Genomic DNA, 12670 nt, shown 5'->3' on the forward strand with positions numbered 1-12670 from the left:
TCACTACTTTATAATAGCACTCTGTCGGCCAAGGGATTTGCCGGGGGAATTAACAATCAATCAGCACGTGCCGTTGTGTAAGGGACTTTAAATAATATATGAAGTAATACAGAATGACTTTAGATGCAGAAGCTACCGAGGTAATTACTAACAACTAAATGGTATATGAATATTTGACTAATTAAATAGAATGAGAAGATGGCTACAATATCTTCAAGGCTTTTATCTGTTTCTTGAAAATATCCGAACACCAGTTATATTTCAAATTGCTTTACAAATGTGGAGTGTAGGTTTTGAAATAACAACTAAAAAAAGAAAGGGAAACACTCATTTATGTGTGGGTTGCTAAAATATATTTATAATTTGGTTTAGTTTGAAGTGCAGGAGTATGATAAGTTAGGGGGGTTCTTGAATATCTCTTGCCCTTTGTCTATAAATATACCAACTATTCGAATTATCTAAAAAAGCATGTGTTTTATTTGGTTTATATTTAGCTACACAACATATATTTGTGGAATAATCCTCTTCATTATCTCTATGCTTGGTATGACTTTCATTTACATGCCAGTCGCTGGCTTTCTAAAGTCCGCCAATCTGAGCCAAAGACCCTAATTAGATGACTTCCAAAGCGAAAAGTATTATATGTATATACGAGAGGCTAATGCGTCTGCAATTAGCATTAACCCACTGCGTTTTTATCACACTGAAACGCAATTATGAGTTCAGTTCAGCGGGCAGTGCAGGCATTAATTGCCGCCAAGCGCCGCAATCATCGTTGCAAAATGTCTCTTTGAGACCAACTAATTAGAGGTTTTGCGTCAGTCGGCGGCACCAGCCTCAATGACAAACGGCGACAGTTGACGGGCTTAGTGGGTTGCCGGGGCGGTGGTGCTGCGGAGTGGGTGGTGCAACGAGCCATGAACGCCCAAAAGCCACCACCTTCTGGCCGAAATGAGAGAGGCAACTGGCCAACAGCCTCGGACATAATGAGAGGGAAGGCGTAAAGTTTTTTATAACAATATATCTAATGGCTTAAGGCGCCCTTAAAGTCAAGCACAGGTCTTACTCAATTCATTTTCAAGCGCTCTGTCTTTATTTTATTTTATTTCCCTTCAAAAAGAGATAAAGCTGATACGATAGTACTTCTTTTTAAGGAAATCGTATTAAATGTTTTCCCGAGGAAATGAATGGCATTGTCTGCTTAGATTGCATTGTATGGCCAACGAAACAAAAACAAGACATGACCTTTAACCTACCGAACACTAAGTTTAAAGGTTGCTTCAGGTTTCAAATTTAGTAGAATCTGAAAGCCTTGCATAAATTCAAAGTTGTAATTAACTAAAAATCTTGTTAACAAATATATAAACCTTCGGACTTCAATGGCTTATAACTTCCAGTTAAGTCTTTAAACCTTAAAAAACCAAGTTCCGAGCTTAAAACTTTGTTTTTAGTGGAATGTTTTAGTGTGTTTTGAGGTTAAACAAACAACATTTACTTAGTATATATACTTATAAAAATAGGGTAAAATGAAGTAATGATTTGATTAGAATTTAACCCTTATAAGCAAATTAAAAAGTATACAAACCTTTAAGCTCAATTTAATTACTTAATTATCCATTAACCTTTGCATATTGTTTAATTCCGTATCCATTCCCCATTTTAAAGAGAAACTCTTGTAAATTAACAGATGCTAAAAGGGAAGACCAGGTGTTGCATCTTCATGTCGCAAGTTAGTTCGATAAGCATTTCAGGCAAGGCCTTAAAGCCTCGTCTTCTGTTTTTAGTTGGTAAACTAGTAAATGCAGTTTGATGTTGCCGCATGCCAAATGAAGGTGTTGCCTGCTGATGTTGCGAGTTGCTGCTGTCGTGTTGCTGTTGCGATGTTGCTGTTGCGATGTTGTGCCCTGTAGGGCAGTGTAAATTAGCAGCAAAAACGCAGTTTTGCAATGCGGCTGGAAAACAATGCAGATTTTGTGTTGTGGTTTTTTTTTATCGGCCGCGCTTGCGGAGATTTCTTTACGGATTTGCTTGGCTAGAGTTTTGCAATCCGAGTTTGTCGCTTAAGTCTTTTGTTCGTCCGTCCGCAGTGATGAATTCATGGCAAATAAGTCAAGGCGGAGGCACCGCTTGGCAACCCCTTCGAATTTAGTCGCCGAATCTGATTCCGATTCCGATCGACGAGCTCGGGCAATTGACTCATTAAAATATCAAAAGCCACCGCAGGCATTCTGATTGAAGAGCAGGCTATAAATAAAACCCCCACGTCCCAATGCCCAGTATTTATATTCGCATTTCCATAACTCAAGTGGCTTCCACTTCAGCAGTCTGTTGTTTGGCCAGCAAATAGAGAAAGACCCCAATAAAGTCAATTGTGTTGCCAAAGGCGAGTGTCTCTGTTCTTGGGCCAAACTTGTGCAACATTTGCATTTGACTAGCTGCGATAATAATGCGATGACATCCATGGAGTGAATGGCTCCTCCGATTTGATGGACCGATCCAGTTTGATGGGTTTGTCTTGGCTTGGATGTGAAGCCAACGGAAATCAGCTGAGCGTTCGAAGTTGCCAACTGTAGTTTGTGTTTAACATCGCCGTTTTTATTTGGCGTGAGTGCTGTGGCAGACGACAATGTAACTTTGAGTTGTCACTTTGGCAGCAGAACTAGAAAAACTCGGTGTCTTGACCATGGCACACATGTGCATGTGGCATGTGGCATGTGGCATGTCATCAGCAACGGTGCGCCAGTGCGGCATATGGTAACACGATCGCCGATTAATCCAGCACCATTATTATCGCTGCGATTATGGCAGCTGTTGGCACAGAGATCCGTCAATCGAGGCGCCTCATCAGCCTCGTGAAGTGATGGCGACCAACTCAACCGCAAACTTATGAAGAAAACCCATCAGATTCGGATTCGGTGGGGTCGTAATTGTATTCTTTGGAACTGCAGCTCTATAAATTACAGTGGCTATAATCTGTAGTTTATGTTATTAGCTTCTGCTTACATACTTCAAGTTTTCAGAGTTTCTTTGATTTGAAAAAAGTTGTATATGAACCAAAATATGATTATAGTGTTAGCCAGAATAACTTTTGGAACAAGGAATTTTATCCACATATTTAAAATTTGTACAGAGATTATTAAATGAAATCTCCCGATTTTACTTGGGATATTGCCATAAATCCATACCTGTCAGTTACATAAAAAACCGCAGATTTGCATGCAATCGACTAAAACCAGAAACTAGGGAAATGGACCACAGGCCAAAGTGGCACCTTTGTTTTGGACCCACGCGGCATTACCGGCAATTGGGCGGGTTGCATAGGTAGACAGTGATTTCGGCCATTGGCGGGTGGGTTGTATCACTCAGTGCTTTTTGAGGGGTCTGCAGTCTGTGGGGCATAACAACTGCTGATTGCCACACCAGGGACTGAAGCTCAGGCCGCAGAAACTGCTGTCTCGTCAGCTCTTCGTCGATAAGGCGGAACTTATTCACGGCGAGTATAGCCACTATAGCCACTCTTCGATGCGATGATGGGGCTGTCAGCACGGCGCACTTATCTATCGATCAGACACTAAACTGCCCATTTCACGTAAGTGAAAAGTGCACTTGGGTGCTTGGGTGCATCATCGGCTTTGGGGGCGTGCTGTCGTCGATTCGTCGGCTGGCATTTAGCCACGTTACCATCAATTACCGCCGGGGAGGCAACACGCGTTGCACAAAATTATGCAATTGCGCAAAACCCTTTTTGGCTAATTAATGCAAAGTCATGAGCGAGGCAAAAACACTTGCATCCACACCCGCCTGAATGCAACGTGGCCACCAAGTGGATTCTTGCAAAGCGCCAAACCAGTTCCACTTCCAGTTGCAGCTCCAGTTGGCCACAGCGGATGCATTCGAGGCGCCCCCCTTGAAAAAGCCGTAAAATCCGCAGCGCAAAGTTGTGCAAGCTACCGCTTTCTTACTCCAAACACTAATAACCCTCAATAAACCAACATCTAGTTGTGTTTAAAGTTTGGAATTTATGTAATCGGTTCTTATAAAAAAATACTAAGTGCTTAAATAGTTTCACTTCCTCAATTGAAAATCCGCATTGAATACCAAAAGTTTTTAATTTTAGCCATTTTTAATGAGTTCATCAAATTTTTTGACAAATCCATTTTTTTATGAGAACATTTTAGTAAACTGATTAACTGAAAGCTTTCTGTATTCTTCTTTACATGCACAAAAATATAGAAATGAGATATAATTTAAAAGCCATTTTCATACTAGAATAAAATTTTAATAATACTTTTAAGCAATTTTTAAAGCAACATTTTTAAACCATCATCTTAATTATTTAATCCCTGGAAGTTAATAAACACAAATTATATTCAACTTTTTAATCGCTATTATATGTATAAATAATTTTTTGGTTTTGACCTTAATTTATTGCACTTTCAGAGGGCAATGCCAATTTGCAAGAGTGCACCGGGCATGGCGAGCAAGAAGAGCGGCACGGACATCTCCGCGGACCACGTGACGGAGGCGGCGCAGGTGAAGCGGACTCGGGAGCAGGCCTACTTCAACTCCTACGACTTCGACGCAATCGAGGTGCTGCCCTACGACGAGGAGGACGACGAGGCGGGGGGCAGGAGTCAGGGAAGGAGCAGGAGCCAAAGCAGGAGCCAAAGTAGGAGCCAAAGCAGGAGTCGCAGCAGGAACGGTAGCAGCAGCAGTCGGAGCAGCAGCACGAGGAGCTACTCCGCGGGCATCGAGTCCGCTGGAGGCAACAAGTTCGCCTATCTGCAGCGACTGGGCGCCTTCTTTGCCCGCAATGGAGGTGGAAGTGGATCAGGAGGCGAATCAGGAGCTACGGCAGCTCCGCCGAGTGGAGCTGCCGCAGTTGGTGGAGCAGCTGCATCGAAGTTGGCGTCCAAAGGCAGCAGTGAGAACTTTCTGCTGCCGCGAGCCATGCTCAAGTATCAAAGGTGAGCAGACATACCAAACACAATCTCTAATACCTTTATAATATAAAACAATTGAGCAACATTTGTATTCAATACGGTATAGATTTAATGCTTTGAAAACCTATTTATTTAGCTTTTTAATTAACTTAGATTTATATAGAGATGAGTATGGCACTCCAGAAATGTAAGTAGTAAACAAAAAGCCCCTAGAAGAGAGCACCAAATCAAACACTTGGGTACGGATACCCATCACCGAGCAGTGGCCTTCATCGCCTCGTCGGCGACCTTGACTTTAGTGGGATTGGGGAGGAAGTGGAGGGCGCGGGGGCGAGAAACCCCCAGATGCAGCGAGGGATCAAAGCAGATCGGATGCCCTAGTCGCTGTTAATGCAATTACGGACGCAACTCTTCACGGTTGCAGCCACTCGAGCAGCAGGCAGCGATATTTTGTAATTATGTTGTTGCCAGCCAATTAGCGCCGCATTAAGCCGGATGGCAATCAGCGGCGGAGTGTTGCCCTAAATGAGGATTATGATTGCCAGAGAGATGGTTCTGAGATCGTGGCCAGGGCAACAGGTTGGTTGGTTGCTTGGTTGGTGATTGGCTGCCACAGCCACTATGTAAATCATGTCTGCAGTGCCAGTGAAGTTCAAGTTGCTGCTGCTTTTGCTGCTGCTGCTGCTGCTGCTGCTGCATCGAGCAATGCGGTTTTTGGCGCCTGTTGTCAGCCTTCACCTCTTTTTCTCTTATGTGCACAGATGTATATACGTACATGCATAAGTGCATATAGCTTGTTGTTTTTAGAGAAGCTTGGCAAACACTCGACGGCGGTCATCACCAACAGCAACAGCAACAGCAGCAGCAGCAGCAACAGCAACATCAACAGCAGCAGCAACTGCAGACAGCTGCAACAATTACGTTTATTAATTGAAATTAAAGAAGCCACCGGCGGCACATGATCTTCGAATCGCCGAAGGTCGAAAGCCGAGAGCCGGAGCCCGTTTTGGTTTGAAATATTTATCAAAAATACAAAATAAATACTTGAGTATCTGTATATGTAAGATATATATTTATATGTGATGCATGCATATGCATTAAGTCGTGCTGTGTATTGACAGCGATTTCAATTAATTGGCGGATAGTTTCGGTCTGCAACTTGTTTCAGCTATTTTGGTCATTGCACGGGCCAGAATATGGAAATGAGGCACTAGCACGATAGCCATGATAAGATAATCCGGCGATATGCTGTCAAAATACCAATCTATTCGCAGCGGATCAAGGAAAGAGCTGCGCTCTTTCCCCCCCTGAAGGTCAAAGCTCTCCGATTCTCCGCCCTTTGGCGAATCGATTTGCGATTCAGTCGGCGTTGGATTGATACTTATTTTGCGTTAACCGCTCACGCATGCTAACTAAATGCCGAGTGGAGCGGATTTCGCACAGTAGCTCTTCCACGGCGACCTTGGCCAAATGCGATTCCATTGTCCCATTAGCCCCCAACAATGCAGTTAGCCGGCGATCAATTGTCGAAGCTCGATGCTCGTCGCTAATTTGTATTCAATTTTTGAGACCGCCTAGGCCACCGGGCATGATATCTCTGGCTTATGCCAAGGTCGGCGTTTAGCCAATCCACCCGACCAGCAGAGCCAGCAACACATCCATCTTGAGCGGCAAGCATGTGCGAAATCAGCGATATAATCGCTGCAATAAAACCGAGCTGGCCCATTGATTGATTTGCAATTGATAGACGGCTAGATCGCGACTTACTTGCCGAACTTGCCGAACTTCCAGTCGCCCGTAATTTGTCTTGGCAAGCAGTCAACAACGATTAGCGGCCACACGAGAGTGTTTGCTAACGGGCCCAAAAAAAAACAGTTGATGTGTCCGCTAGTCCGCCAAAATCGCTTGTCCGCTTGTCCGTTTGTCCGCTTGTCCGTTTGTCCACTTGTCCGCCGGTCCGCCGGTCTGCCCGTCCACCAGTGTTCCGTGCATGCAAACGAGGCTGAACATTTTAATTAACACAGTTCGAACAAACAAAATAAACATACCATACAGCCCAAAGATTGCAAAATATTTCATGAACCGAAGGCAACCTTGCCGCTTCTGTTGGTGCGATATCCATGCCTGCTGTTGCCACTACGCATCGGTAGCTGCGCCACCAAAAAAAACCAAGGAAAAAAAATGAAAAGAAAATCTGTTCGCGTAGCAACACTCGCCAGTCAACTTCGCCACTGACCGCAACTTATCAGTTTTTTGGGTGCGTAACGCACCGACTTGCCGTCCAAGAACAGCCAGCCAAGTTGCAACTTCAATATCTGGTAGCACAACAACCGTTATTACGCAACGCTCAGCACTCATTCCGTTTGGCCAAAAGCCAGCGTTGACCCAGTGAGAAACTTTATGCGAGTGCAAATATAGTATATGGTAGAACCAAACCTCGGACTTGTTACCGATCGTAAGTGAGTTATTAAAGCAATGCCACTGGCGCCAAGCGGTCAAAAATGCAAATCTGCCCCAGAGAAAATGCAAATGCCGTGCGATTAGAATTTCCAATAATAGCATTTGCGTGAAGGAGCAATCAATCAGTGGGGCTATTACGAAAATAAATCCCTCGAGGATCAGTAAATATCGTGTAGATACCATTAATAAAGCTAAGCAGGTTTCGAAGTACTCAAATTAAGATATTAGTTTAAGCAGGCAAACGACATTTGCGATCAGCAGACTTGATTAAAGCTACTTCATAATTTTATGAAACCCACGATAGTTCATATAAACGGCTTTGATTAGGATAAGATTGATACCTTAAAATAGAAACCAAATTGTAGCCACGGGGTACAATGAATGTAGGTAAATATAAATAATTTCATACATTTATAGACTTACGAAAAAACTTGATTAATGATGAGATTGAAAGCTAAAAGCAAACTTAAAACTAAATTAATTCGAGTGAATAAAGGATAAGGATCGGAATAATTAAGACTGTGATTTATTAGTTTGAATATGTAAAACAAAACATTGAAGAAAAAATGTGATCATTGAATGATGTAGGGGTTATAATATAATAATATTTGATAGCATTGGATAACAAATCATATTAAAACGTATTCGATAACTATCTTAATCTTAACTTCTAATAAAACTATTCAGTAAGTACTACAAGTACTCATCTTTCGAGGACTTTGAGTTGGAGAAACTCAAAGCAGTTTCACTTTGATACCATGAAACTCAGAGATATCTGCAAAGAAATGGTAGAAGTGACCCCATAAATTTGCTGAAACAGTTGGTAGCCATCTGTACAAAGTACCGTGAAGTTTAGTGCCCTCCACAGTGGGATGCTTCCGTTCCATTCAATTAAGTTTCCATTTCATTTCGCTGCACTTACCAACCATCTAGCCACCCAACTTCCAACCTTCCTCACAATCTACCAACCTCTTAACATCCGAAGAGGCGACTCCTTTGCTCCTCAAGTCATCGGGCACCGGCGAATTTCATGGTTCACCAAAAAAGTTGGCCCAAACTTAGGCACACACATTGCTGGCAGAGAAAAAGCGAAAATTTGGTCAGAAGTGACTCAAAGCAGTAACTTCACAGTTAGGCAGTAAAATAAAACCGAAAAACAGACGAAATCAAACAAACCGAAAGCCAACCGAATTGCAACAGTAACTGAAGCCGAAATCCTGTTTAGAACGAGTTTATTTGAATTGAAATCGAATTTGTATGTTCATGCTGAATTTCTAAAACGCTCTGCCGCCAAATGTTTGGTTAAATATAGTATGTATGTATAGTATATCAAGAAGCAAATGTGATTGCACAGAGTTGAGCATCCTATGGGCATCCGGGAGATGTTTGGTGGAGAATACCAGTCCAATTTGCCGTCCCAATATTTGCATGTCAGTTGGCCGAGAAAAAAGGAAAACGTAAACAAAGCCACTAACCCAGTTAACCAGTTTTCGCTTTCTGCTGTGAAGTTGTGAGACGTTTATACAATGGGCCAAAAAACTAAAACACTCTTTGTTTTACTAGAAAATACTCAATACTTTAACACTGCTTTAAAGAGTTAACCAAAATAATATTTTTTAATAAATTAATATATGTAATTTCCTTTTATTAAATTTTTTTCTATGCTCCTTCATGGATTTGTGTTAATGTTACATTGTATCCTTAAGTTGCGGATATACTTCTCAGAAACCTAATTAACCACATTCAATATGCATTTTTTGTGTCATAAAATGCCCAACTTAATAGGGGAAATGTTTTTGCCCATGGTGCTTCGGCCGTTTCTCAGTTGGCGACGCATAAACAAAACGGCAATTGCGAAAAAACCAACAAAAACCGCTTTCCAACGCCAGGTTTCCCTTTCGTCCGAGTGTTTTTCGCAGATTTTCATAGCTGTTTCTCTCGCTTTTCCCGCTCTCATTGCAGCACGACGACGGCAGCAACAGCGTCTCCATCCATATCCACATCCACATCCACGGCGGCAGCTGCGATGCCATTGAAGAATGGACTGGCCGGTGGAACGGGCAGTGCGGCTGGTCACGACCACCAACTGGAGGTGGCCACCGGGGCGGGGGAGCGCGGCAAGAAGTGCTCGATCGGCTCCAATGTCAGCAGCACGCATTCCGCGGATTCCGGACTGCCCCCAGTGGCAGTGGCAACAACAGTGGCCACATCTGCGACAGCGGCAACATCTGCTGCTGGAACAGCCAGCCAGGGGGCAGAGGTGTCGGGTGCCAGCGGGGGGGCTCACACTATTCGACGGACAAAAGCGGCTCGTCCGGTTATTACAGCTCCAATGTGTGCTCCACTTACTCGCTGGACGAGCACATCTACTGCGAACCGGTCATCGATGTCCAGGAGAAGATCAAGAGTGTGGCCGCCAGGCAGCGACAGAGGCCGCCGCTCCAGCTGCCAACGAAAGTGGCGGGTCCACAGGAGGCCTCGTTGACGGAGCCGCCAGAAGCCAGCGCCGAAATGCTGTCCGCAGTGAAGAGTCAGCGCTCGGACATGCAAGATGCAGCCGGAGCTGCCGCAACGAATGACCATCAGAGCCACGGCCAAGCGAAGGGCGAGGCGACGGAGGGGCTGCACCAGTACAGCGACAAGCTGAGGATCCTCGAGACGAGCATCGAGAATCTGGACCGCCACCTGAAGACGTTTCCCTGTCTGTACGCTCAGGATCACATTGTTGGCTTCATGCAAACAGCCGGAGAAAGGAGCGAAGTTCCCTCCAGTGCCATGGACATTGGCGAGAAGCTGAGGGCCTACAACCAGCTGCCCACCATCATGGAGCAGCAGCAGCAGCAGCAGCAGCATCAGCAGGATCAGCTGGTAGACGACTCCTTGCTGGACATCGACCTCGACGCCTTTCTTTTGGCGCCCAACGCGGGGCATCGGGGCATCGACAACCCGAGCTTCCTGAACGACGAGCAGCTGGCGGAGAACAACTACAAGTGTGCCAAGTACATCAACTCCTGTCCCGAGGACGCCTACCGCCTGGAGAGCGAAAGGGGCGGACCCGGGGGAACCGGAGTGGGCGTGGCAGAGGAGGTATACGCCAAGCGGTACGAAGATCAACTACACTTCCAAAGCACTCGCGAGTTGCTCGAGGATGTGCGGGATAAGATTCGCCTGCTGTCGCGGGCCACGCCCTCGCCCACGGCCACGCCCATACCGCCGCCCTCCGATGTGCCCAAGGAGCTGGAGGGCATGATCCACACGCTGAAGCACGAGCTGGAGTCCTACCTGCAGCGCATGAACCAGCACAGCGAGCTGGAGCTGCGCCAGCTGTGCAGCGGCCTGGGTCGCCAGCAGCACGTGGTGCGCCTGCAGAACGCCCTGGAGCGCAGACGCAGCTGCGCCGATCTGCAACTGGCGGGCTACGAGGCGGGACGCGACGGAGTGCTGATCTCCGCGAGCGGCAGACCCCTCAGCGTCCGCGAGCAGATGACGACGGTCCGTTGCGCCAGCGATCCCAACTTCAAGATGAAGCGCAAGTCCATTGCAGAGATCTTCCCCGCCGCCGAGTGCTACGTGGAGTCAGAGGTGACCACCATCAGTCTGTCGCGCAGTGCCACGCCCTCGCCCGCCTCCACGCCGCAGCTGGAGCTGGAGGCACTGCATCCGGGCCTGACCACCACGGTCGTTACGCAGATGCAGCGCAACCTCACCTTCCACAAGCCCATCCTGGCGGTGGCCAACTGCAGTCAAGGAGGTGGACACCTGACCGCTGGAGGAGCTGCTGGGGAGAAGGCGGATCGGGAGAGGGAAAGGGAGAGCGTCGCCGAGTGGCACCGGAAGAAGCCGAGCATCTGGGAGATGTACTACGGCACCAACCGACTGCACCAGTCGCTCCTCGGGAAGCAGCGCAATGGAGGCGAACTGGTCATCAGCAGTGCCCAGCCCACCTTGTCCTATGTGAGTACCGGGGAAGTCTGGGTTAAAGGGGGTCTACTGTATCATATTTGAGGAACCTCTTCTTTAGGTGGCTATAAAATCTATCTAAGCAGATACCGAAAGAAGAGCTTGTTACGTTTGATTGTTTTACAATTATAATATATTGTATATTGTTGTAATATTGTTGCTTGGACTTTTCGCATTTAATTGGGAAATTACTAAATAAATATAGGAAGGATCAGGAGGCTTTTACGCTTTAAAATACCCATACAACTTACTTTGTGTATTTTAGACGAGCTGTTAAAAATCAAATCAGGTTCGCAGGCGTTGATGACTCGTTTATTAAAAAGATAACTTAGGTTTGATATTTGAATTTTCACTTGTAATTTATTTATTTAATTGCGTTGCAATTTTACCAAAAATGTTCCTTTAAGAAAATAAATATTTAAAAAAATCAACACATTTTACGAAACTTATGTCTAGGAAAGCTAGACCCATAAAATGGCCGCTAAAATTTGAATAATAGATTCAAGGTGGAAATAGGAATCACAATTTAAACAAATTAGGAACATTTTTTAAATTTCAAAGTTTGCCTCATTACATTTTTAGTGTCCAATTCAATAAATATTTATCACCGTAGGTTATTCGCTGGATGAGCACTCACTTTGGTGTTGCTGAGATTCATGCAATCGCATAATAATTCCACGATTCAATTCACTCCGTAACGAGGGAATTAATTAACGATAATTTAATTCAATTTGCATTTCAATGGGATTCTATGCCAACAAAATCCACTTCCGTTCACCGAATTAATCAAACTGAAACCGAAACCTACAAAAAATTAAATTTGTTCAGTAAATTCGTTCAAAAAGTAATCTTTTGTGTTGAGCCAATTAAGTGATTAATCCTTTTAAACTGGGGATGAAACCAAAAAAAGCGATACACTTTGGTTTTCCTTGGATCGAAAATGGACGATATATCATTAGCCAAACTCGGGTCAAGTGTGTTTTGAAATGGTAGTCATATTTAGATCAGCCGCCGCTTGCAGAGATAATTATGAGTTAGCCGGGCCAACGAGGCGTATGATTAATGCCCCGGCTAATTGCAGCCAAACAAAGTTGCAGCTCGAGGTCGGCCAGCCCAGCGAGAATTGAACAATCGGCCAGGCAAAGTATCTCAAGTTCGAGCAGCGATTTGCATGGCTTCAGATGCGACTTGCCCTCAGCTCATTAGGCTGCCGATTCCTCGTCCGATCCCTCGGCCCATTCGCATTCTAAACTCGTTCGTGCAACTACAGTTGATCAGCCTCATCCTTGGCCGCAATGCGAGCCATT

General features: G+C 45.0%; 1 protein-coding gene across 1 annotated transcript in view; it reads left to right on the forward strand.

Moving 5' to 3' along the window:
- The window catches only part of LOC108101529, a 28985-nt gene that overhangs the window by 7367 nt on the left and 8948 nt on the right, over nt 1-12670 (forward strand). Inside the window, 3 exon segments of the mRNA XM_017205901.2 lie at nt 4441-4967; nt 9366-9649; nt 9652-11357. Coding sequence (XP_017061390.2) covers nt 4447-4967; nt 9366-9649; nt 9652-11357 — 2511 coding nt within the window. The 5' untranslated portion in view covers nt 4441-4446.

Source organism: Drosophila ficusphila, unplaced genomic scaffold, assembly GCF_018152265.1.
Source record: "Drosophila ficusphila isolate 14025-0441.05 unplaced genomic scaffold, ASM1815226v1 contig_414, whole genome shotgun sequence".
NCBI classification, from domain to species: domain Eukaryota; kingdom Metazoa; phylum Arthropoda; class Insecta; order Diptera; family Drosophilidae; genus Drosophila; species Drosophila ficusphila.